Below are 27,521 nucleotides of genomic sequence, written 5' to 3'. Positions count from 1 at the left end.
AGAGGCGCCAGTCCAGGGAGTGCAGCATGTGGATGATTTTTAACTTGTATCATTTCAAGCACAATGACAAAAACTGCCACGGGAAAACAACATGACTAAAACTGTGTTTCCTGTGGCTTACTAATGGAGTATTCATGCACAACATTAAGCTGATGAATATGAATTTGTTGGACACATTATCCTTTCTCCCTTTGTGCAGGTTTCAAAGATTGTAATTATGTTTGGTTTAATTGCTGTTAGTCTCGGTTGGATTGTCACTGCTTTCAGCGTTTTCAGTATGTAGAAATTTATATTTTAAATTTGCCTTATCTGAAGGCACAACTTCTCACATGTTGATTTAATTTTGTATGAATTGGGCGTTAGTGTATTTTAAGGTCTGATCTATCATTGTGCTCACTGTAAAAAAAGGAGAAGCATTCTATGTTGATTATTGCTGTCCTAAATATAAATAAAGCTACCTAACACGAGTTAATTCAGATACCAGAAACGATGTGATCCTGCTAGCCCATCCACAGCACTGTGCTGTCCTAATGAAACAAGGCATATTGGACAGCACAGATTTCTATCTAGTGTGGCTATATAGTTTCTGGTCTCAGAACTAGCTCATTTAGAGTTAACTTAGCTCATGTATCTCCACTCCACTTGCACTGTGCAGTAGACATGCCCTGAGAGAACTCAGAAATACACATAAACCCATACGAAAGTAATCTCCAAAGAGCTCTAGTTAGAGCACTCTCATGCCGTTTCTTCCAGTATGTGTTTGTTTAATAACGTTCATGAGTTACTCTTGCTTTTATGCATTTTACTGGAACTGGGGGGGGTCAAGTTTCAGTACAGGGTTGAACAGAGTCCCACCACACTCTGACTGGTTCCACTGGGTGAAGGTGCTGTTACCTGGGGACCTGCTTTTTGCACGTGGGTTACTTGTGCATACATGTAGGACTGAATGATTGAGTATACACTTCTTCGGGGGTCTTTTTTGCTTGTTTGTTTCTTGTGTGTTTCTGTCTTTGGGTTGTTTTTTTTTCCAGACTCCATAATCACGCTCCATTCCAAGCGCAAGAATTTACTTCAGACTGAGAGAGAGATAAGAGATCCTAGCCATCTCTTACACTTACAGACTAGCTGCGTGACTCCTGCAGGGTGATTAGGATTGCTACAGTTAGATGCTTCATCCACCACAACCACAGAGACCTGAGTGCTTCCAGGCAATTAAGAAGGCCCACATGCTGAGCAAGAAGCTGTGCAAGACACACCAAGCAAGAGGGTGTGCCTGAATTCTTCCTACTCTATAGCAGTCAGAAACCAGAGTCATGGCTCTACCTCAGACTCTGTACATTTGGGATCTTGAGTGCAGTAGTTTCAAAAAGGCTGTTCCGGGGTATTTAACCTGCACTGCTGTCTACTCCTCAAAGCATTCACTCAGGAAGTGCAGGCTTTGGACACGCATGTCTTTTCACCCTCACAGAATTAAAACTTACATTTCTTAAAGCACGTCGCCAAACCACAAGACTAGACTCACTATAAAACTGAAGGTATTCTCCATTCACCCTGATGAGGAATAAAATACAAGGGTGACACACTGCAGAAAAGGGACTGCAAGATGAGCAGACCAGAGAAGAAATGAGCAGAAGGGAGCTTCACTCCATAATCCAATAGTAAAAGCATTAACTTAGGAAAAGAGAAAGGGAAAACCTCACTTCACTGCTTCTACTCGGTATTAAACTGCCCTTTCCCTTTCTTGTTCAATGAATCCCACCCTCCCAGCTCCTGCTCCACTTTCCATATTTAAGCAGAGAAACTGAAGAGTGTAATTTATGTCGCCCTGTGTTACTCAGATGCTTTCGAAACATAAACTCATTTCTCAGAGGTAATCGCTTGTCTCCTGGTGAAGGCACCTCGAAGCAGGCTGTTTATTTCCCATCCCTGTCCTCAGGCTCCCTCTGAGGGGAATGCTCAGCTGTCCGCGTTTGCTCCCTCCCAGGGCATTTGGAGGGACAGCCTGAGTGATGGTACATGCGCCATCAGCCACAGGACGTCCTTCTCGTGAGATGCTGCTGCCACGTTGATGCCATATGCCTTTTTATTCGATGACACCTGTTTACACAGTGTGAGTCAGGAAAAAGATTACTTTCACAGCAGAATAGGAAACTGTAGAGAGTTGTCACGAATGGGTGGTTTTAAGGCCGCATAAAGAATCACTGGCAAGGTATTGGCAAAGAGTGATTTTAATAGAAATTTATAGAAACGTGACTTAACAGAATTTGATGGCAAGGTTCACTCTATTACTTATTACATGGATTAAGTTACACAGGGGAAAATCATATTAGAATTGTGTTAGAATGATTTGTACAGAGATTAAGAGTAAAAGGGTTAAAAGAGAAAAGGGTAAAAAGGTAAAAGGTAAAAAGGGTTAAAAGGTAAAAAGGTAAAAGGGGGACCCTCCCGTTGAGTCACGAGGTTCAGAAGAGATCCGACTGGACCCAGTCTTAGTCTCAGACTTGGTTTATGTCTAATACAGAAAGGGTTAAGGGTTTTTTAGCAGCAACTTAGGGTCTTACAATGCTTAAACATTGATCAATTTGACAGCTTGCACAAAGAATTAGTCAAGTTGCTACAAATACTACAAAGATTAAAACAACTTAACTACAGGTTATACTTGTTAGTAACTATATAGATAACCGCGCAAAAAGATCTAGATCAATTAATACATCTACATATAACTACAGATTATAATTGTAAGCGCGCAAAAAGATCTAGATCAATCGATACATATATATATATATATATGCATATGAATATGGTACCAAAGCTAAATGAAAGGCCTAGAATTAGTTAATTTATAAAGGTATACCTGTTAGAAATTTCCCTCGAGTTCTGTGAAATACTCATGTTAAATGCTTTGGCATTTCCCAACAGGCGAAGAGTTGAGTCCCGGGGAGCGTCTCAGCCCAAAATCTCGGTGATCCTCCGAGTATCGCAAATTCAAGTTTGCGGACTCTGAGAAGCGTCTCGCTCAGAGGGAGATTCTGGATGCAGCCCGCTGCGGACCAGGAGAGCTCAAAGGGTCTCACTTGGTACCGCTGTTTATAGGTTTGTAAGATGATTGGCTTTAGTCATCAGTAAATTTCCATTTTGGCTACTATCTGAGGTGGTCCAGGGTAGTAATTACGGTATTGTTCCACGGTAACAATGGTATTGTTCCACCTGAGCTATGATCCAGGCAGGGAAAGCTTCAGAGCTGTCAGAGATGACGAATTATCTCTTGTTTCTGTTCCCTACCTTGATCATATAGCTAGCGTCCCTGGTACGATCAGTGTCGTTCCCCACCTTAGCCATGCAAGAGCGCTTGGTACGGCCAAAGGACGCTTAACCGCCCAGCTCATACACAATGGCTAAAGCTTAACAGAAGGTTCTGAGATCGTATTGTAGCCCAGAGGAAAAGAGCGGGGGAGGAATGCACCACCACAAGAGTTCACGGGCAGGCAATGTTGTATTTGCAGGGGGTTCACGGAATATCTACTGAAAGCATTTAACAATTCATATTGCCAGATTCTGTATAACCATCCAGATAACATGCTGCTTTCAGTCTCCTGTGTAAGCGCCACAGTTGCAAATCCTTTTGAAAGCCAAAGAAATCAAATTCTGTAGTTAAAACTTAGTTATTAGCAGAAAAAAAATCAGGTACTTTTCCCAATTATTATTACTTAACATATCCTATCCCTGTGTTTGTTTTGATTAGGGATTTCTTGCTTTATTGATTATTCTTCTTAGTATTGCAAAGTAAATGAGTTGACTTCTATGACTTTGTAAGTAAAAATAGCTATTATCTCTGGAGCACAGAATATTTTTATTGGGTATGATGCACAATTTTACGATAGCACTACTGGCCTTTGGAAAAATTTGAGAAGAGGTTTGTACTCAGTTTTTAAACACTTCAAGTGCTTAGGAGCAAAGACTGGTATCTTAGTTTAAACCAAAGCGGTTTTGAGTTAAAATGCTGCATAGCATACACAATCATCTCAGTCATGGGCTGATGCTCCATTTCTCTCACTCTTCTGTGGGATCACAGTCTTGGACAGAAAAGCAGGGCAGACAGCTTAAATCATGGTGGCTAAGTCTTAAACTGCTGCACCAGATTAACCAGATTTAGTCTGTCAAATCATGAATGTCCCCTACTCACTATGTTGAGCACTGAGGATTTAAGCCTGTAATCCTTGTTGCAATGAAAGCAGTGTTACAGGTGTGTTACATGATGTGACAAAACAGAGGTACTATAATGTTCAGTAAAGAATAAATAAGTTGATTTAAGAACCTAGACAAAGAAAGAAAAAAAAAACCTGTAGCATTTTCCAACCTTGAGAAAGTTTTATTAAATTCAGTTGATAGTTTTAAAAATGAACATTATCAGAAAATATTAAAAAAAAATATTAATTGCATTGCATTCATATAGTTTCATCCACAAAACAAAAAAAACAACACAAAAACTGTGATCAACTATAAACTACATCTCAACCCCCCCAACACATCCCAGGAAGCAGTGTTTTCTGCATTGTTCTACAAAAGGGTTCTCTGAATAGTGAGGAAGATTAGGAATTAGCCCAATGTATCACAGCAAGTCATTGGCAAAACTGCAAAAACAACTCAGGAGTCCTGAACAGAAATTATATGGTCAAGGAGAAAACAAGCTATTCCATTCTCACAGCCCGGAACGTGGTATCATTAAGGATCAGAGGAATACGTAACTTAAGAAAATTCAGGGAAGAAGCGGGGGAAAAGACAAGTTGTTTCCCTGAGGAGGGTATGAGAAACAAGCTTTTATAAAGCAGGAAGCTGGATTTCTGTTTGAACAAAACAGAAAGAAGAAGTAGTACGCAGGATTCTTTGTCTTCTGCCTGCGTGAAGCAGTTAAACGAAAGAGTAGCTACAAAAACAACAAGTCATCTGAACTAAAGAGAAAGGAGTGCTGAGAGTGTTTGGTTTTTTCAGCACTGAAAGAAAAAACAGGGCTCTGAATGCTTCGAGAGCTCTCGGGGCAAGGTGCAGAGCCAAGCGATTGCCCTTTCAAGTTAGCTGAGACACTGAAGTACCCACAAAGGACCCTGACTCAAGTGTAATCTTAGAAATGTATTTATTGCTTCATCAACAGTTTCTGTTGTTGAAATTATACAGTTTAATAGGATAAAATTAGTCTTTTACCTACCTAATATTTTAGCTAATAAAAAAAAAACCCAAACAAACAAACAAAAAAACCAAAACAAAAAAAAAAAACAGCTCCAGGTAACCTGATAAGTACAATTTGAGAGTAAAGTTCTTTCACGAGGGGTAAACTGGAAATCTTTGTAGAATTGGGGCACACATTTCATTCCTTGTTGAAAGAGCAGGTTTAGGATCTAGGGATTCCCTCCGTAAGAACTGCAGTCTCTCGTGGCAGGCAATAAGCAGCATTCCTCAGAAAGCAGTACAAGCAGTGCCGAACGCCCTGTGTCCCCAAGAATCACACCTTCAGAGAGCAGAAACCAGAGCTGCTCTTCAGAATCGTTCTTAATTGAAAGTTTACAAGAGAAAAAGCAAAGGTCAAGCAGGCAGTCTGACAAAAGTGCTGCAGTGGGAAAGCGAGTGCCCGGTAAGAAGGAGGGAGGAAAAGGCACTTGCAGGCACTTGCAGGAAAGAATACGCTTTGCAAATCAGGAAAAAGTATCTCTAGAAATGATAAGGAATTTGAATTGTAGGCTCTAAAACTGTAGTAAATAACCTCTTAGACATGAGTTTGAGCCAAACTCCCCTCTTTTTATATTAAAAGGAGATGTATCTGCATTTTGAATACAGCTCTCATTACTACTAGTGACCCTACTAAAACAGTGATGTGCACATCCAAAAGAAAAGTAAGAGGCAGCATGGTTTTACGAATGCTAAGAACAGATGACAGCAGAATAAAAACAAATATTGTGGTTTCATAATAGTATGTCAAAACAATTATTTATGTACTTCATCTATTCTCTCATTTGCATATTTTGTAAGCCAACCAAGACAACTAGATATGTTCATGAAAACCAGTATTTCTTCACAAAGCACCAGTGACAATGGACTCTTAATGGCATCCATTTACTTTTGCAGAATGAAATGCCGGATCTGAATTTTAACTATATGGTATGACTACATGATTAAAATGTTTTCCTGTATTTGAATCAAAAAAATCCCAGACTCATATTTACTAATATATACTCAATGTGAGCATAAATGCTGGGGGGGAATGGTTCTTTTAAATTATAGCATTTCAGAACATCTGGTTATGTGTTATAATGTCCCAATGTCACTGGTAATCATCTGCATGACAGAACCTGGTGGTAGAATCAAGCCCTATTTAAAGTGAAGCATAATTACGGTAACATTTGCAAACTATATAACTAAGCCTATCCTTTACCCTTAGAAAATATGCAGGTCAAACATTAAAAAAAATTCCATAAGCAATTAAGCAATAAGGTCCCAGTCAAAGTCATCATGCTAAGCCCATGCTGCTTACAAGATCACAGCCCCGCACTCCACTCCAAGCAAGAATTGGATACAGAGGATGTTGTAGTCCTGATTTTGCAAAGCAATCCACAGGGCTCAATGAGGAGGTGGATTGCATCACTGGGATTTAAAAACATTTTGTTTCAGTACAAATAGCCTTGTCCCAAGGGAATTCTCGCAAAATAAATATTGTATTTCCATATTGATGAGAATGAGTAAAATGTGAAGTGTTAAACATGTAAGCACAACTAAATTTTTAATACGTTCATCTAGTGCTCTATACACATGTATTTAAGCAATGACAAATCTTTCAGAGTATGCACAAATTAAAGATTCCTTGTTATTAAGAGTAACAAATATCCCCATCCTTTCAGTAACTACCTTTTTTTAATCAACATCTTAATCCTCCAAAAGCAGAAGCCTTGTATCATTCCCACAATGAGAACTGACTCACATAGGTATACATCAAGCGCTAACAGGAGAATGAGGCTGCTGAATAATAAAGGAAGCAAATCAATGTCCTGAAAGGTCATTTAAAAAATGTTAGCTATTCCAGCAATAGCATGTAAGCATGAGCTGTTGTGAACAAGAAAAAAATTCTGGGATTCCTGACAGTAAGTAATTTTTAGAAAGTAGCAAGAAGAACTATGCTTTCCAAAGAAGTGTGGAGCTTAAAATTTGTAGCCTAAGCAATAAATATTACAGAATAAGTCAATGGAAGATTTCCAATAACTCTATATTGAAGGGATTTTCCTCAAAAATAAGCACTGAATGGGACTTCTATTTTACATGAGTTTTCTTACAGAACTGTGCGTCATAAATTTTGAAATTTAGTATTTTTTTAAAATGAAACATCTTCATTTTGCTTTCTTTAGTTCATCATTTTGATTTCAGTTTATTCCATACTTTAGGGTATATTGAATTAGCTGGTTTTTTGCAACGCTTCAGTAACATTTTCCTGTTGTTTCAGGAAATCATGCATCTCTACTTTCTTTCCCCATGCATACTGTTTCCCCATACTGTTGTTGTCTGGTGTAGGAGACTGGCCAGCATCACAACACGAAGAGGAGATTAAGCCCTTATGCCCCTCTTAGTTATTCTGCACCTGAAATGAGTGGTTTGGCTATCCTGTCCCTTCTTGCTTTACAAAATGCTAGGGAGGACCCAAGTTTTGTACGTTTTAGAACGATAGTCACTAAAAACTTATTCAGATTGGCCCACCAACCTGGAAGACCAAGGCAGCGCATCAGGGCGGCAAAACACGTGGCAGAGGAAGGACACAAGACCCTAGGCACAACGAGGAGTCCCCCAGCTTCTGGGCCTCAGACCTGGCCACCTGGGCTGCCCCGGGGGGTTGAGACAGGGCAAGGACTCTACAGTACTGCGGAAGACACCTCCCTCTTGGCAGCTACCTAATTGCGAGAAAGTGAAGGAGCCGTTTTCCCACTGCCACAACCGAAGCGCATGATCGAGGGTGCAGTTCTCACAAGACAGGAAGGAGGAACAGGAATAAGACACGTAAAATGACACGCTTTCACCCTCCGGTCCTTGCAGGGATGCTGCAGGCAAATATCTGCCGCTCCCAGGAAACAATCTTGTGGATTGGTCTATGAAAATCATAGTTGTGGGAGGAATGCAGGGAATGCATTAGCAGATAACGCCATATTTTTGGCTGTGAGTCAGCATAAGGCCAACGTACATTACGGCTCATCAGAATTACTCTGCTGTTGCGTTTCTCCCTTCTGTTTGAAAGGGGAAATTGTGAGTAGCATTTTTCCAGCATTGCTCCCACCCCATTGCCACCTTCTTCCCCTCAGCAAATACTGTGTCCCGCTACACATGCACACACAGGGACTTGCATGTGGATGCTGGCGGTCTGCAGCGCAGCGGTGCTGCCGCACGGCTCCGTTACAGATGTCCCTGCAGAAACCATCTGGCTCTTGGCTGAATTAATGCCTTTCTGACCCTCATCTGCTGTGTCCTCTGAGTTTATTTTCATTATCTCACACGAGCTGAAAATGAACCATAAGCATTTTAAGACCTTTCATAGCGTTTTCCTTTTTTTTCCCCTGCCTATGCATTTAATTACTTTCCACAGTCCAAACAAATTTTTGTTTATAATAAGCCACAGGCCCTCTGTTAGCATGAATCAGTGGTGTTCCATTACTTCAAACTTTCAGAGGCCAAAAAAACCCCACTAATAAGCAAGTATCCTAACAGCACTGTAACTCTCAACATGATATAAGGTATTATGTCTGTCCTGGGCATATTTCAAGTAATGTTTAACCAGCAGCTCATGTGTAAGCGACAGAAGCGTGTGCTACAGCTGTTATTCAAGGGGCAGGTGTACTAATTCACTCAATTTTACAGAAATACTGCAAAACTTTGGACAGCTTCTCTTCCTTAAGGGAAGTGAGTTGAGTGCTCGTTTGCTATTACCTATATTTCTGACGGGAACCTTGTACGTTTGGTAGCAATGGGGTTGTTTGTTCAGAGCTGCCTTTGCCTGAGAAGAAGTCGGCACGAGAGAAGTGCAGGCTGAACTGAAAGGAGCAGCACGCCTGCTATACAGCTGCTCACTTAGGAGTCACTCTATCGGCTTATTTCCCCCTGGTGTGTTTTTTTTTTCCCCCAGCAACAACCGCTACAAACATTTTTATAGTAGGGGGGAGGCCGGTGGACGCGGCTCCCCGCACCCCCGCCCACCTCCCAGACAACACCACAGCCGCCCCGCAAGATGGCCGCCGGGCGCGCCGCCGCCGCAGAACTACGTTTCCCGTCGTGCAGCGGTGCCCGGGCGGCCGGAAGCTCACCTTTCCCCTGCGCTGCGCGCAGAGCTGCAGCCGTCTACGTGCGCGCGCCGAACGCCGCCGCTGGGCGGGGCCTGAGCTCCGCGCGCTCATTGTGCGCCGCGTTCCGCCGGAAGCGACGCTGTTTCTTGCCGTGCGCGGGGGCGGGCGGTAGGTGCGGAGCGCGGTGGGCCGCGGGCCGCGGGTGAGAGCCCTCCCGCGGGCAGGGCGGCGGGTCACCCTGCTCCCCTTCCCGCCTTCCCCCTGGCAGTGGGGAGAGCCCCCGGGCGCCGCTCGCCGGCCGGGTCCGCCCGCGGGTTGCGTGGTCGCGGCCTCCCCTCTCAGGTCGCAGCTCAGCAACGGGCGGGGGGACGCGGACGCGGGCCCCGCGGAGAGCTCGGTGGCCGCCCGGGGCCGGGGCTGAGGGCCCTGTGGCTGAGCCTGTGAGCAGGGCCTCGGCATCCTCTGCCGCGGCCTGGCCGCCGGGTCTCGCGGCTGGCTGTGCCGAGTGGCGGCGGTGCCGGTGAACTCCCGGCTGCCGGAGATAAAGGAGCCTTTATCTCCTGCGACAGGTGCTGTGTAACCTGAAAAGATCTGGCTGGGGTTGGGGGGGCTCTTTGTTTTTGGTTTAAGGAGTTAGGCAAGCATAGCTTTAAAGAACAAATTAAAAGTGCAGGTTCCCGCACCGTGTGCAGTAGAAAGTTTCTGATTGTCTTCTGTGTGTTATAGATGAAATGTTTTTCATACACTGAACTCCACCTTGGGTTGTCTCATTGCTGCACCTTCAGAACTTCATAAAAAGTAGGAGGTCAAGATGAAGAGCAGGGTGACACAAGTAAATGTAAGTGTTCTTAAACCAGAATTATGAGCTTTTATTATTCCCTTATTACTGGTGATTAGGTTTGGAGTTGATGTTGTGTTAAATAAAGCTCCCTGAATGTAGAGCAAACAATATCCATAATTGACAGTAGCTGCTTACAAGAGAAGTAGTACTGTGAAGTCAGTGAATTACTGTTGTTTCTAATGCCTGTTGTCCTAACAATGGAAGATCTGATAATTATTAACATATAATGATGAAGTATTTGGTGAAAAGTGACTGAATGAATGATGGCTCAACAAAGAACATAAGCATGTGGAGGAATGGAGAAAAGAGGTGTTGAAAAATTAACAGTGATGTTAAAATGAAAAGATAAAGTGGCAGGAAGTAGCAGTTAATGTGGCAACTGTATTTCTTACTGTGAAAGTTAAAGCTTTCCGTTTTAAAAGCTGTATGGTACATTTCTGAATGGATGGGAATGATTTTTAGGAATGCAAAAAGAAAAAATTGGGTTTAAAATTACTCACCTAAAATGATGGTTTGTAAATGCCATGCTTGTAAAGTACACTAAATTTGGGACAGGTTAGCAGAGCAAGACTCTTCTGATATGCTGTCTCAAATCTATGGTATTTGTCTGCCTACGTTTCTAGAGTTCAACCCTGCATAGGCTTCTTCGCTCTTTTGGTTCCAACTTCTCTGACTGAAGTGTTTTTTTAATAGGGGTGCTTGAGGGATAGTTTGATATCTTCTCATATCTTCCCAGTCTGGTGGTTATGGTAGCGCTCCCTCATCTGTCAAAATAAGCCAGTTAGCGAAAGCATGCTGTTTGGACACTTTCTGTTAATAATTATTATCAAAATGGACAAGGAAGAAGACTAACTTGTGGCAGAAAGCCTGGTCACGAAATGCTGAGGGTGACAAGTTCTTCAGCAAACATGACTCCTTTTGCAAGGAGACATGCGAACTGCCAAATACAGAGACATCTGTAACATTGTTTTATTTCTGTGAACACTTGTCTCTTTGGGTCTGCTTGGGCAAAAGCAGATGATTTAGAACTCATGGATCATTCTAAAAGGACCCACCTCTTCCCATCTGCTAAATATTACTCAGATACAGTAACTGTTCTGTGTTTTTCCAAGATTTTTATTACCATTTTCTTGGAAGCTTAGGATGCGGTCTTGCATTATATTATTTTGGAAAAAAAAAAACCAACAACTTAAGGACTTTTTTTTAACCTTGAATGATTTCAGTGATCTGAAATATGGTATACTCCCACAAATGAGTATTGAAAGGGGAAGAAAACCACGGTGAAAATATGGGAATTTCTTGTACTAGCTTTGCCATCAAAGATAATATTACTCTGGAATTAAATTGTCAGATGGATGTTCTTTTGTAGGGATGCATACTCCCAGTAAATGATCAATGCATTTGTTTTGTACCATTGTCTTGGTTCAGGCAAGATAATACTGGGAGGAATTTTAACCTGGTGTTAGAAAAGTACCCTAGAGAAGACTATATTCTAGGATATGTTACAGTGGCCTCAAAAATATATATATTTACATGTATATACACACCAATTTGAGTGATAGCAAGTCAGCCTCATTGGTCTATTGATGGGATGATGCTCATAATCTTTGTGTTGCTATTGTTTCTTTAGGAAGCCTCAGTCAACGTTGATTTTACTTGCACAGCTCATGGTAAACACCACACTTGCCATTTAGTAAAGATACTTTTCTTTCTAATTAAGTTTTTGGAGATCATTTGGTACAACTGTCCATCAGGGTCTGCTTACGAAGGAGGTGTTATTGTATTCTACTAACCAACAGTTTTAACTGGTTCTTTGGTGGGGCAAAAACTAGTGTGCCAGCATGTTAATGGATAGAATGCCACTTCAACAGATGAGATGAATATTTCTGCAGAAAGTTCAGCCAAGGTGCATAAGCAAGTCCTTGTGTTGAGTTTCTGCATCAAGGTGAAGTGTTACCTATTTCTTAGCTGATCACTGGCTGATAATATGAGGTAATGGTTCTGAAAAATCATAAATAATCTTTTAAGGGAAGAGAGTACCCTTACAATGAAAGTGTAGAGGTCATAAAAGCTGCTTCTTAGCTGTACCAAAGTAGTTCTGGAACATCTTGATGAGGTCAGTGTCTTTCTGTGTGTGTTGTAGATGCTGTCATATTGCGATTTTTGTGTATGACTCCATAATTCTGTAGGTCATGGTTCAGACTACAGAATTTGCTGTGAACTATTTAAGTGTTTATCACTTAAACAGTCCTACAAACTTAAATTTAAAAAATCTAGAATTAAATTTACTTCCAGGATCTGTCACATGGAACAGCATAACTTAGACGTTTATAATATATGAAGCTAGGCATGACTCATGAGAAAATAAATCATGGTTAGTAAAAAGGAGAAAGGTAAGGAAAAATTATGCAAGAAAGGGGATCTTTAGGAGAGGGGGAAGACACTCTTCAAACAAGAAGTGGTAAAATTCTGTTAATGGTATTGCACGTGATGCAAGGAAGTGTAAAATGGCGTATGGAAGAAGGAAGCAGGAAAGGCAGACCGAAGGTCCATCTATTCTAGTCTCCAGCAGTAATCGACAGCAGATGCCTTGAAAAGTTTAGGAACAGGGCACATAAAAGTACTCACCCCCATACTCTCCTAGTCTCTGCCTATTTGCAGTTTCCTGAGCCAGATAATTTCTTTGGTAAGCCATATGAATTTTTCTTCAGTGTTTGTCCAGTCTCTTGAACCCATGTAAGCATTTGGCATCTGCAGCATCCTGTAGCAGGGGCTCCAGCTGCTGAACTGCTTGTTATTTAGAACCAGCTCTCCTTGTCGTAACTGTCTGCCATTAGCTTTATTTGATGATCCTTACTTCTTGTGAAGGAGTAGGGAACCGAAGACATGGAACGCTTTGATCTCAAGATATATGCACTCACAGGAATTAACATACAATGTTGGAGCTTGATTTTTCTTTGTTTTCTTAAAGCATGGTTCCAGTTACGAAAGGAAGGAAAACTACAGTTCACGCCAAAGAAGTTTGTCTCCAGAGGACAGGTAGAATGATTTATTTTTATACCCTATAATTCTGTATATATACCTCACATAGGGAGTTAGATAAGTTTAAAAAAAAAAAAAAGCGTTTCTGTTTCTTTTTATATATCACCATAACTGAGCAGTGAAAAATAAGTGTAGGTTTAATAAAATGCTTGTAATTACAGTAATTAAATAGATTTGTTATTAAAACTGAGTCTTTAAAAAATCCTTAGTGTTCAGTTAAATTGTCACGGGACTTGAAAATAGAAATTAGATGCCAGCTTTTTGCTTGGACTTGCATATTGCTGATACCACAATTGTCACTTTAAAGCAAGATTATTGATACCAGCAGGAGGTGGAGAAATATCATTTGAAGTGCAATCTACTGAGGCATGAGATGAACTGTTACCAGTTTACTTTTATTTTTACATTTTAATTGGAATGAAACCTCTTGTACTAAACACAATGTCATTTTTTTCTAATAGTGTCTATTCTGTTTCATGCTACACAGGCAAAAGTAGGTGAAACGAATGTATATGTTCCAAGGAATGCACAGTGCTGAATTTACCTTTGGTATTTGATGTTACTACCATTTAGCATTTAATTTTAAGTTCTAGGAGGAGCTTCCTTTTACAAGAGTGCTTCTCTTGATTTTTGATTATTTTTTGCTGACAACAAATTATTATAAAAGGAGCATCTTCTATTTGAATGATGTATATATTGAAACTCATGTTGCAGAATTGGAACAGTTAGCATATATGTAACATTGTATTGCAAGTAAATATTAATAGCATTGCTTTTCTAAGCTTATTGCTAAGAATTTTGTGTCTTGGGTTGCAAGTAGGGATATAGAGCGTGACAGGTCTCCATCTCCCAGAAAGAGAAGGTACTCTGATGACAGCAGATATGATCAGGAATATTCAAGAAGGGAATACTATGATGACAGAACTTCAGAAGGCAGGTAAGTATCAAGCCCTTTCTTAATCAGTAATAAAATACTCATTTTAAAGAATAAAACCTGAAAATTTTTCATGAACCCTTGGGTGTTTTGGGTTTTTTCTTTTTGTTTTTTTTAGAAGGATGGAAAGGGGGAGAGAGAGACACCATGAGAAATGGGAGGAGAGAGAATCTGATCGAAGGAAGCAGAGAAGATATTCATCACCTGATCGTAGGAGTCCAGAGAGGTCGATAGTCCAGAGCTCATTTGCTCATGATGAGACCACTTCAAAGAAGAAGAAAGAAGAAGTGGATCCAATCCTTACTCGCACAGGTGGTGCATATATTCCGCCTGCCAAGCTCAGGATGATGCAAGAGCAAATCACTGATAAAAATAGGTGAGTTGAAAGTAACATATTAGAATTTTTACTGGAGGGTTTTAGTGAAGGTTGGTGAAAATGGGATACCTTTTGAGGGCTGTGATCATTCTTTTGAAGGTATGTTTTTATCAGAAGAAAGGTAAGAGAATCAGATTATGACTGTACCTGCTTCTGCTGCAAAGTGTAAATGGAAAAGTGGGATACAGAACATAACCAGGGATTTTTTGGAATATCTTGGAAAACTGAACATACCGTATCTGTGGAGAATTACATTTTGGTATATCATGCAGGTTCAGTGATTTCCTAGTAGTTAAATATATAATTGTGAACTCGTCTTCAAATTTATGCAGTGAATATTTTCTTACCTATTTTATTTGTTACAACTTACATTCACGTTTTCGTATATATATAAAAATTCACTCGGTGCTACCTCAAATTTATGCAGTAATAATTTGTGATACCTTTGTAATAGCTTGGCATATCAGAGGATGAGTTGGGAAGCCTTGAAGAAGTCGATCAATGGTCTTGTCAATAAAGTGAACGTTTCTAATATAGAAAATATCATTCATGAGCTCCTTCAGGAAAATATTGTTCGAGGAAGGTACGTCTTAGTATTTTAAAACAATTCTTTTGCTTTTCTGGTAATATGTATACTGTTCATGTGTACATCACTATGTATGCTATGTGTAGTGTATGGATGCTAGTCAGATTTTAAAATTAACCTTAAGCTATATCGTCCTATGCAGAGTCGTCCCCTACTTGGGGAAGGGGCTGGTGGGGAAGGGATTGTATGCTTGAAGGAATAACAGTGCAACAGATGGTATATGTTTCCTTTTCTTAAAGGTTTTACCTACGCATTTTACTTGAATGACTTGCAATGTACAGGTGTCTCTGTCTATTTACTTTTGTATTCCGGGATTTTTTTCTGTGAAACAAATAATATTTCTAGCCAGAATTTAGCAAAACAAGTTTTACTGCAGTTATCTGGCTGGATTGTTTATAGTTGTAAGGTAGAGAAAAGATGATTATGCTATTTGAGCTCAGTACTAAGTCATGGCAACTGCGCAAATACTGTGTGATGACTTTCCTTGCTTTAATTTTGATGTCAATAGAGGTTAAATACGCTAGTCTACAGGAGTATGGGTTTCTTGGATTGGCTACCATTTGAACAAACAAAACCAAACCACCCCAACAAAAAACCCTTCTGAACAAAATATCCGGAAATAATTCTGTTACGTTTCAAACGGATAGCAACACTTTTTCTGTCACAACTTAATCACTGTTATTTGAGGAGGTTATAGCTAAGGAATGCGTTACTTTCATGTATGTCATACCTGATGGGAAGATCAGAATCCTGCAAATAGCATAAAAATGACAGAAGAGAATTAAGTAAAATCTAGAGGGTGAGCAAGTAGTTCCCAAATGTGGTTTCTGTTAAAAGTAATCATGAAATCTCAAACAGTCTATTGTAGAACTGCTTTTTACTTGCCTGCATTTCATGTCCCCAAAACTTAATTTTCATAAAAGCAATAATATTTTAGTTTGAAAATGAGCTTATTGAATGTTTTTTTTAGAATAAACTTGTCTGTGGAAGTTTTTGCCTGTGGCTTATAAACTTATAAATCTCAAAATAATGTAGATGGAAAATGATATGATTTCCCTTCTTACAGTTAATTTTGACTTCCAGATTTGCACAAAGGTGTATATAAAAGTAGTGACATGAAGTTTTACCTAGCTGTAAAGTGCTTTTCTGAGTTTTCTGACTAGAGGGTAAATAGGATCTGAACCAGACCAGTTCCAGTTTGTAAGCGAGAAGTAACTAATAGTTTCAAAATGAAATATTCTGTTTCTGTGCGCTAGTATGAAATGAGTCCTATTCCATTTGTCAACTCCAAAGTAAATAGGAATAAGGTCCTTTTGCAGTTTATACTTAGTGCCATGTAGAAGGTTTTTTGGAAGATTTCAATAGACCACAGAGAAGATGGAGCTGTATACCAGTGTACACTTTGAAGATTCACGTTTGGAGGGCTTTATTTTTCCCCTCACCTATTTGTAATGGAGTAATACAGCAAAAGTCAAATTCTATGTGCTAAAGCGTTAGAAAAAGCAAAACTGAGAGGGAGAAAAAAAGTCTCGATTCTTTTCAGACTTTAGTCTTGATATAAATGTAAAAGAGACTGTTAGTACAATAGAAGAACTATTATCTCATGAGCCCATTCATTCATTCATTTAGGCTCTAAATATAGTCTAATCAGTTCTCGGTTCCAAAACAATTATTATGTTGAAAATATTAATACAATTAATATGTTGAAAATTTGAGAAAAGCACTGAAAAGCATTACTTTGTCCATTCTGGTTTTACTGAACATTCAGTTTTGTTACTCTTAGGTAGATCTTTATTGTCAGGGACCTTTTATGGAAATATGATTTTTATTTCTTAGAAGTTTGTTTTGCTTGTTTAAATTGTTATACTGGAACACATTTTTTTGTTTTTCATAAATAGTTGCAGAGCAGATATTTTTTCGGTCACAAACAGGATTTTGGTTTTTTAACTGAGGAAAAGGAACAGCACAATCATACAAATTTCAAAGCTAAGAAGATCCTGCGTTGGGGTTAAAAAGGGATAATTGCAGGATACAAGATGAAGACTTTTTACGTGCTTATCATTTTCAAATGTCGTTCTGATAGAAACAATATTTAATGCAAGATAAGGTATTAGCTTAAGAATTTCTCAGCTCAGACACATTTGGGCAACACGTTTTGCAAAACTCCATTTGTGGCATAATAAACAACGGTTTGAAAATGACCATCTGGTATCTTCTAACTATTCCAACTGTACAATACTATTTTATGTGATATGTACTGAATAAAAACATTAAATGTTTTATTACCAGAAAAATCTTACACTTATGTATTTTTACAGGGGATTGCTGTCTAGATCCATTTTGCAAGCTCAGAGTGCCTCTCCAATTTTTACCCATGTTTATGCAGCTCTTGTGGCAATTATCAATTCAAAGTTTCCAAATATTGGTGAATTGATTCTCAAGAGATTGATACTAAATTTTCGCAAAGGATATCGCAGAAATGATAAGGTATGTAAAATGGGAAGAAGCAACATGCTGAAACTTGTAATTCTGCTGTGTTAACCTTGTATCAAGCGTGTTCAATTTACATACTTCAAAGGAACACAACCAAGACTTGTGGGTCAGGACCGATCATTAGTACATTAAGTATAGTAATATTAGAGTATCATGAAAGCTTGACAACCTATTCTAGGTTCGTACTGTGATAGTTTTTCTTTTTTTTTTTTGAAAGTGTACAATCCTAATTGTGAACAACTATCAGTATCCCAAAATAGTTAGTTTCATGACTTAATTTGATTGTGAGATGCACAAGTCTTGGTAAGTAATTTTTTTTTCTTCCATATAAGATGTGTTAAAATTTCCTATTTTGTTTCTTTTGCAGCAACTCTGTCTAACGTCTTCAAAGTTTGTTGCACATTTGATGAATCAGAATGTGGTATGTTACTTCATGTTCCTACTCAATCCAAACCCTATAAGGCTATTTCTTTAGTTTCAAGACAGCAGTAGCCTAAGTGAAGCTGCTCTCCCTGTTCTAAAGGTTACTGAAAATCCGAGTTCAGGTTTCCTTTTAATGCCTGCTGTAAGTTGTTAGGACCTTTTTAGAAAAGGCATTGGTAACTGCCTATGCATTTATCATTGCACTTATACTGCAGAGCTTCCCCAGACTTTGTAAATATGTTTGGGCTAGTATTCAGACAAATCTTGATGCAAAGCAAGCTTCATCTGAGGCTCTGTCCCACAGATCTTAAACAGAGTTTTCTTGCAACACTGTCATCTGACTTAAATATCTGTGTAGGCAGAACTAGACTCAGTTGCATCTAATCAAATTTATGTCCAGCTCTATGCCACTTTTTTACGTGTTAGAAATCAGGTTACTCCAATTTAAATAATGGCAAGAAGCAGTGTTTCAGGAATGAATTGGGAATATACAGCATTTTGGTAAAGAGGAAACTAATCCAAGATGTGCCATTTGTTCATATGCCTGATCCTGGAAGACCCGATTTAATTATAGACACAATGCACTTAGAACTAGTTTCTGTAATGTAGGTGCTGTTGTGTTTGCCTCTTGGAAATGCATTCCATTTTTTTTCTTAATGGCAAAATGTTTTTTTATTGCTTGCTTGTTCATTTCAATAGCGTAGTCACATTCACTACAAAGTTAGTATAAACACAGGTGGTAAAATTGTGTTCGAAAATTTGACTTCCTCTTAATTAGCTTTGTCCCACTACTGTTGCCTTGTGTGTGTTATTAAACAAGTGTGTTGTGGCATCCTCAAAGGGTGGACTGCTCCGTCAAGTAAATCATTGTAATAATAGTGTAACATCGTACATCCTAATTCTTTACTGATATTCTTTCCATAGGCTCATGAGGTTTTGTGTTTGGAAATGCTCACCTTGCTTCTTGAAAGGCCTACTGATGACAGTATTGAAGTAGCAATTGGATTTATTAAAGAGAGTGGGCTCAAATTAACAGAAGTTTCTCCTAGAGGTATTAATGGTAAGTATAACTAGCCAGAACAGTTGTCTTTTTGGTGTTTGTATTAGTAAATCCTCATCATATTTACATTCCTGTCTTTTTTCCAAAGCAATCTTTGATCGTCTTCGACACATTCTGCATGAATCTAAAATTGACATGCGTGTTCAGTATATGATAGAAGTCATGTTTGCTGTACGGAAGGATGGCTTCAAGGATCATCCAATCATTCCAGAGGGATTGGATCTAGTGGAAGAGGAGGATCAGTTTACTCATATGTTGCCATTAGAAGATGACTACAACCCAGAGGATGTTCTTAGTAAGTTAGAAACGGAAGATAATTGTATGACTGCATTCCCCATGAAAACAAATTTAAGACTCAATATTCATTGTTTTCTTCATTTTGTATTTTAAATAAAGATTTTCTTTTATTCTAAAGATGTTTTCAAGATGGATCCGAACTTTATGGAAAATGAAGAGAAATACAAAACGCTGAAGAAAGGTAGGGGAGTGTGTGTATGCACGTTTTATATATAATATTTATATATTTACACACTTATTTATAGAGCATTTACTTATCCAACTATTGTTACCAACCTTCACTATTTAACAGTGGGTGATATTCGTGTTCCAGATAACTCTGTTCATCATAGACCTTTCCAATGTATTCCTGCTATTTTCTTCAGTCTTGTTTCTCCAGCTATGTTTTCATTCAGTTATGACATACCTTTTTTTTTTGGCTCTGCCACATTCTCCACCTGAGACACCCTTTCATTCTTAAGTGTTGGATCAAGTTCTTTTGGTAATGAAACTACTATTCCGTTAATCTGGGATGCTGCTCTTTCAGAAATTCTTGATGAAGGTGACAGTGAATCTGAAGCAGATCAAGAGGCTGGAAGTAGTGAGGAAGATGAAGAAGAAGAGGAAGAGGAGGATGAAGATGGTAAGTGTATGACTGGCAGCTTGACTGTAGATGAAACAGCAAAGAAAAGCTTAACTTGTTACACATTTTGCGAAACTAAAAATGTTCAAATGTTACGGGATGTTTTCATCTTAAATTATTCTCAGATTGAAGTGTGTACTAGCAAATAGTATAAAAGTAATGGCCTGAAAGGAAGCATTCAGCACAGGCAGAAAATGAAAAGCAACTTTGCCTGATTGATCTTGACCTTATCAGTTTCATGTGAGAAAAGCCTTGCAAACATAAGACATTAAAAATAACAAATGTGAAAATACTTCCTTTAAAACTAGCAAAGTCAACCTTTCTGGACACTTTGTAGTGCTCTAACATATTTTTAAGTCACTTTCAAAATCAGAATGGGTTTTCTTACAACTCTATTTACATCCTCTATATCTCACTTCTTAGCTCAGTTCAGCCCCCTTTCTTGATCTTTAGTGGAAGCAGCCGGTGTTTACACATTTTCAAAGAATGTATTTGATTCCCAGGAAAAAAAATGATGGATAAGCATGACCGAAATGTTTGTGCAGACTGTGTGAGTAATTGAAAAGCCAGCGAAGTCCTCTTCTTGTAGAATACCAGGAATGGATTTCCTCATCAGTTTGCTAGAGTATTTCACAGAAGAGCAGAGCTTCCAGGCTGATGAAAAGTATGACAATTCACATAACTTTTCATCATTTATGCTATTACCAAACTATGAATGAAGGTGTTCCCAGAATGGTTGTGATTCGGAATGGATTTTTCTACACTTGCCTCAGGACAAAACAGAACTTGCAGAATGCTGTAATATAGATCCTACACGTACCACAAACAAAGAATTTCCTGTTAAAATCAGGGAGGCTACATAAAACATTGTATAGTTAAATTATGCAGAAAGTATCTTGCTAATAATGTAGACAAGAAATGTTAAACCCAGAGGTTTCAGTGGCTAAGTCATGTGAAAGGTCTTTAAAAGAGGAGTTATCCTCTTAAAACTGTATCTCTAAATATTTACCTGTTAGTTACAGATGAGGCAAGTACTGATTTTTTTTTTTTTCCTTCTCTGTAAAAATAAATAAATAAAAAAACAATCCTGCTAGACAGTCCTAAATATTTCTGGAAAAACTATTACATAGTGTGCTACAGACTTAGTAAATAGTAAATAGAGCTGTTCTAAGAGATTACATATATCTGCCTTAATGTTTTGCTCTTTATGAAACCATGTTTTTCTTTCCCAGGTCAGAAAGTTACCGTCCATGACAAAACAGAAATTAACCTGGTCTCCTTCCGTCGTACGATTTATCTTGCTATTCAGTCAAGGTAAATGTAATATTATTTGTATACCTATGAGTGTAGTTCTTTTGAAATGGGTGAACTGGAATTCTCTTTCTTCTTAGATTCTTTTTTAGTGTGCAATTAAAAGCAGGGAAGTGTTCTTTATGGAGCCTGATCTAATTGTATAAAGCAGACTGTTTTGACAAATGGGTACCCAAATTCTCATTCTAAGATAAATCCTGTTTGTTTCAAAATGTTTGAGTAATACACTGGTACTCCTCTGTGAGGATTTCTGTAATCAAATTTTCTGAGTGAACAGTGATCTTCCGATTATACAGCTTCTTAAGAATTTCTGAAAAAAATTTGTGACATACTTAAAGTCGAGATGCTGTAGAGTTTCTCCACTTCTGAGAGTAAGGAGTCTGCAGCATGGTACTCTGTAAGCCTGTTGCCATCTGCATTGTTTGGAAAATAAGTATACAGATACCAGCCTTGAAGTGTACTGTATTTATATTCATCTTGAAAATGAAATCCCCTTGCAGTACATGGCACAAATTATCAAAACGTGGTGGTATAACTCCTGTGTCGCCTGGGTGAAAGGAGACATTAACTTGTTGCATGCCACTCAATTCCATTGTTAAAAGTAGACATGGCCCACAATATTCTGCAGATCTGCATGAGAGTGAGATAATGTAGTTGTGGTATTGATCATTAGACTTACGAATTAATACCATACTGAGATGTAGGAAAGGCTCTTATATTTCTCAAATTTACTGTTGAATACTTTCTTGCCATACTTAAGTGTGTTCATCTTATACTTGGATGGGGGGAGGTACTTACTGGTAGCTAAAGGCTTTCAAGAACCAGAATGGGAGTGCAAAGAGGAGAGTGGAATGTACTAGTTTTGGAGCTTATGTACAGTGCTTGCATTTCAGTGTTTTTCAGGATGTGCAAAATGAGCTCACATGTTTGTGTTTTGCTAAGTTCTGTAAGATGATGTAACAATAATAATGTTTTCAGATTGTCTGCAAATGCAATGACTTTGGATTAATTTTCAGTTATAAACTCATGAAATACTAAAGGTTTATTGAAAAAACCCACAACAACAAAAAAAACGAACAAAACAAACAGCTTTCTGAATATTAATGATATACTTTATTTCAAAACAGTTGAAGTTTCAACACCAAGAATCAACATAATTCTGAAATGTTTTTGGCGTAGCGTATATTGCACAGATAATGAGAAGTATTTTTTCTATTATTGCAGTTTAGACTTTGAAGAATGTGCTCACAAATTGCTGAAGATGGACTTTCCCGAAAGTCAGACTGTAAGTCTTGCTTCTTATTCTTTTTTTGTTATTAACATTATTAAGAAATAGTACTATGGTAGTATCTAGAATCCTTACTCTTGTCCTGGGACCTAGTTTGTACAGCCAGCAGATGAATGAGAGTGATTCCTTACAGCTGTTGTTCCTTAAAATGAGTCTTACAACCTTTAGAGCAAATAGGCTGACAGATATTTCATAAGACATTTGTCGTATGCAATTGCTCCTTTCGGTCAAGCAGTCCAAAAACTTGCTCATAGCCTGTTGGTTGGACGGTTGAAACACTTACCCTATGACAGAAGCACTGTAGCATGGGAATCATTCTCAGAGCTCTGTCTCTGAAAGAACTCAGAGTTGAAGATCATATTTGCAGGCAGCTGTAGACTTTATCAGTGGGGCTTGAAATTTAGCCTAGTGCTAAAAGAATGCATTGTTTTGTTGCTTTCACAGTCCTCTTGGAATAGTAGTGTATTGAAGTAAAGCAGTTGCAAGTATGATTGCTTTGTTGTAATCCTGGAGATCATCAGAAAAAATCTGTTTTGTCTTTGGACGCTGTAAGATCAATACAATTGGTATGTTTTCAAGTAAAGGAAACTGTCTTTCAGCTAGTACTTGTACTAGATTGTGGTAGAATGTAAATACCCATCTAATTATATAAACAGCTTTTCAGTCAGCTGTAAGCTATCATCATGAGAGTTGCCCTTGAGAGAGCTGTTAATTTTCTTGTGGTTTTAATTATCACTGTTCTGTTTTATTTGAAACAATGTGTGTAAAATTAACCTTATTAGTATAATAGTAACTAGTAGGTGGGGATCTGGGCTACAGTTAGGTGTTCTTTGAAAACTTGGTTTAATCTAGTAATCAGAAATTGGTTTGCCTATTGTTTTTTCAGTTCTTGTACTATTTTGTTACTAAGCAATTTACATGAAAGTAAACTAAGAATTCAGATGATTGTGTATTTCCTTATCTAATTCTATAATTCTCTGCATGAAATGCAATACTAAGCATACATAGGATTATGATTCTCAGTGAAGCATAACCTGAAGAATTCTAAAGAGAAAAAAATCCTGTCTTCCAGCAAATCAATTCAGCTATAAAGAATAGAGAGAACAATCTAGAATATACATGCTAGATCATACAATGGAGATATAACTTGTGTAACAATGCTTGTTAGGTAACTGCTCAGAGAATAACTCAATTGTTGGTATTTAATACCATTTCAGTCTTTGTCAACTACTAACTATTCTGTGGGCAAGATCTACTCAGAAAAAATACATTTAATGGGGGAAGGAAAAAAACCAACCCATTAGTCAGAATCTTAGGTGCATTCAAAAAAGTAGATTTTCTTTCACACTTTATTTGGTATTTTTGAGATTTGATTTAATATTTGCTGCCAAGTTATTTTCTTTTGCTTTCTGTGAATCCTTTGCTTGCTGCAAATGAAAATAACCAGATATACCCAGGTGAATTTAAGGTGTTACTTTTCATATACTTTCTGGGGTGCTAATTTACTGAATATGAATCTTTTTATATTATATAATACTGTGAAGGGCTTTATTTTGTCTCAGCTTTGAGAAACTTTATATTTCCCCTATCAATCACAAATTAAAAATACATGAATGTTACTGTATGCAAAAATAAATGTGCAAACACGTTTATTTTTTTCCTGCTGCACTGCAAACACAAAAGTTGCTACTTCTAATTTTGTAGGAAAGCTCTCAGAGCAACTCCCAGGTCTAGTTTTGAGACTTAAGAAAGTATGGGTAAATTGAATATATATGGAACTGTTAGGAATCAATTAAATACAATGCTAACTAATTTAGAGTACAGTAGCTTTGTGACCTGCAGCACTATAATCTCTGAAATGTTTCCACTGACTTTCATGTCTCTTTGGAGATCAAATGATTGGAGGAGACAAAATATGATATCCCACAAGCTGTCTGGTCAAGTCTCTAGACAATATTACTTCGTTCCCTTAATATCTCATTCCAACAGATTCTTTCCTATCACTTTGTGCTTTGGAAAACGTGTAAAATTCACAGTTTTTAGTATTAAAATTTATAGCATTCTTTGAAAACTACTAGACTTAGATGAATAAGAATTTATGTATTTGAATGTTAGTTTGTGGTAATTAGATAATTTGTTTTGATTAGCACACTGCCCTGTTAAAAAAAGAAGACTCTGAGGTGATGTAGTTATGATTCAGCTGTAATTGCTATGAATGAGATGCTTTTAAAATATATGCAGAAGTGTTATTTTTGGTATTTTGTGTGTGTGTGCAAGTATATATCTATCTAAAGACATAAAAATAAATTAATACCAACTTATGATTCAGTACTAGTTGTAGGAGTTACTGCAATTCAAGGTTCAAAACTGCTGTAAAACTGCATCATCTTATCACGAGGCATCTTTTTTGTGCTGATTTCTTTTTTTCCCTAATAATCATCATTACTTTTCACCTTCCCTTAATCAAAGTTGTGAGAGCTTTGACTTGCTCATAGACTTACAGCTCGTAAGGAGTGTTTATGGGGGCAAAAAGAAAAACAAACGAGATTTCCTGATCAGTGTGAGAGCAGAAAGAACAACCAGATACAGACAATAAAATTATTCAGGGATTTATGGGGCTTGAGTCTGTCCATGTGGATAAAAAACTGAATGCACTCAGCAGGGATCTCTGGTTGAATCAACTGCCCGTTTCTAAACAAGAAAAATCATTTTTTATTCTTTCAAGTTAATATTTTCTGACTGAAGCCTTTAGTGAATTGATTCCTACTGCCTTCATTATCAAAACAAACCCCAGGATTATTTTTTTTTTTAGCCATAAAGCACTTTTTTTTTTGGTCTGTTTCACTGAAAGCTTCAGCAACCTGTATTGTAGGATGATGTGTCTTTATCTATAATTTTTTTGCACCTTATGATTCAAAGCTTTAACCAATCTTGAGAAATTCCTGAAATTTTTGCTGAACTCTTGGGTGAATCTTCAAAGTTTGTTTATGCTTGTAAGAAAATTGCAATTTATATCGAGTGTAGGAGAGGTGATAATGTCATGGTTGTTTCTTGCAGTGAAGACCCGGTAGGTAAGAGCTCATTCTCTATGCCAACTCTTACCATGAATGGCGGTTATCATGAGAAGCAGGTACTAGAGTATTTGAAGTATCATTTAATGCAGTTTCTATTCCTTAAAAATCAGGTGAAACTTAAAATTCTCATTGCAAAATTTTTAGTCAAATTAAGTCTAATTTTATAGTAACTTCATGTTTTCCTTCTGGAAGCCCTTACTTAATAAAATCATCTTTCTTTAATTTTGTCGTTAAGACTGTTCTCCACAGGTTTTGAGTAGTGAATTGTCAATTAAATGCAATCTAAAAACCAATAAGAATATTCAAAACCTACAGACAGACATGATGACAGTTTTGAGACTAATACAGTCTTAACAACTTTCTTGCAGGTTAATTGTTCCGGAAATCTTTATGTACAGAGATTTTTGGTGTGATTTAGCAGGGCTGAGTTCAGGAATATATTTAGCAGTTTTTAGCAGTGGTTGAATTACCAGATTATAGTGTCACGTTAACTGCTGTGCAACGCAAGTGTTTGTATGCTTAATGGATCTGTCACACAGCTCTGACTCGCAGAAAGAGGATTAAGGTTCAAATGGATCATCTATGGAATAGAACAACACAATACTGCTTTTTGGCATTGCAGTTTAGTACCGGGTGCTGAGGGGAATGTTGGCAGTCTTTTTTTTTATTCACTAGCCTAAAATTGTTGTGTTCTGACTTGAGATGAAAACATTTTTCATTTTGCCATGAACTGAAATGCTGCTTTTTTAGAAGTGAATGACGTTGTTAAATAGAAACATTCATCTTCCATTTCCCATCTGATTTACATGCAGTTAATTTTTAGTCTCCAGCTGTATATTCTCCTTTCTCAAAATATTTGCTTATTTCCATCTCCTCATCCTTTATTTTTTCCCACACCCCTTTTTTGGGTGAAAAGTTTGCCTACTACAGTGTCCTATTTTTCTTTCTCTAGAAAACACATTTTTCCACAGTTTTCTTTTCCAGGTTCACAAGTTCAGTTTTCATTTCCAGCTTTCCAGTTTTTCTTTTTTCCCTTGACTCTTTCTCATTCAGTTATTTTTTCCTCCGGGATTCTGGAAATACAGTATCTGCTGCTTGTACCTGGACCTTGTCTTTAAAATGTCCTCCTGATCACACCTGATTGTTTCTTGCCCTTTTAAATCCTTTTTTAGATGACTCCAGCATGTTCAATGTTGTCTTCTACGTCAAAGGGCCTTTCTTTAGTCATTAAAAATTAAATCTTCTAAAATGTATAATTTTCTTCTATATTTTTTTTAATCTTTGATAGATGTAAGCAATGTGCTTTCTTGTTTCTCTTTTGTCTTTTTTTTTTGTAACCTTTCAGGTTTCTTCTGTCTGTATCCTTTTTTGGCATGTCATAGTTACCCTAAATGAGCAACAGTGTTACTCCTCTGTGGTTTTACATTGCCTGTTTAATATAAATGTGTGGAAGCCACTTTTGTCACAAATTTTCTCCATGATCCTTTTTCATGCTGTCTTCCATATTACAGATTTTCAGGATCCCCCTTGCATGATGTTCTGTAGATCCTCTCTTGTCCTACTGCTGTGTTTCTTTTTTTTTTTAAAAAAAAAAAAAATCTATTATGAGAATTTTTCCTAAACCTCTTACTAAATGCTGTTCAAGTTAATTTTGTTTTTCCTGTTACTCTGTTTCTTACGACTTCAGCAGATTAAATGGTATTGCTGTCTTCCTGCTTCTGATTTTTTTTTTAATTATTCCCCCCCCCGCCTTTGTTTCTGACCTCTTTTATGAATTCTTGTCCATGTATGAAAACCTTCTAAATTTTACTTCTTTATTATCTCTTGTGCTGACATCCATCCCCACTTGAGGAGTAGGTTCCAAGTGGA

General features: G+C 37.9%; 1 protein-coding gene across 5 annotated transcripts in view; it reads left to right on the top strand.

The window, feature by feature from the left end:
• The first annotated feature begins 9,388 nt into the window (after positions 1-9,388).
• CWC22 (CWC22 spliceosome associated protein) overlaps positions 9,389-27,521 on the top strand; it is a 34,408-nt gene continuing 16,275 nt past the window's right edge. Inside the window, exons 1-14 of one of the 5 annotated variants that reach the window (XM_075153361.1) lie at positions 9,389-9,473; positions 10,032-10,143; positions 13,118-13,185; positions 14,009-14,125; positions 14,244-14,498; positions 14,953-15,081; positions 17,403-17,571; positions 17,945-17,998; positions 18,925-19,060; positions 19,149-19,355; positions 19,476-19,538; positions 19,884-19,979; positions 21,212-21,293; positions 22,515-22,575. In XM_075153361.1, the coding sequence (XP_075009462.1) occupies positions 10,117-10,143; positions 13,118-13,185; positions 14,009-14,125; positions 14,244-14,498; positions 14,953-15,081; positions 17,403-17,571; positions 17,945-17,998; positions 18,925-19,060; positions 19,149-19,355; positions 19,476-19,538; positions 19,884-19,979; positions 21,212-21,293; positions 22,515-22,575 (1,464 nt within the window). In that variant the 5' untranslated portion in view covers positions 9,389-9,473; positions 10,032-10,116. Of the gene's footprint in view, positions 9,478-9,527; positions 9,875-10,031; positions 10,144-12,494; positions 12,833-13,117; positions 13,186-14,008; positions 14,126-14,240; positions 14,499-14,952; positions 15,082-17,402; positions 17,572-17,944; positions 17,999-18,924; positions 19,061-19,148; positions 19,356-19,475; positions 19,539-19,883; positions 19,980-21,211; positions 21,294-22,514; positions 22,576-27,521 lie in introns of those variants that run through there. The other 4 variants (XM_075153358.1, XM_075153360.1, XM_075153359.1 and 1 more) reach the window with 4 other exon arrangements.

The sequence above is a fragment of the Calonectris borealis genome, chromosome 6 (assembly GCF_964195595.1).
Source record: "Calonectris borealis chromosome 6, bCalBor7.hap1.2, whole genome shotgun sequence".
Lineage (NCBI taxonomy): Eukaryota > Metazoa > Chordata > Aves > Procellariiformes > Procellariidae > Calonectris > Calonectris borealis.
The sequence above is the reverse complement of the archived record's forward strand: the minus strand, read 5'-3'. Positions and strand labels throughout refer to the sequence as shown.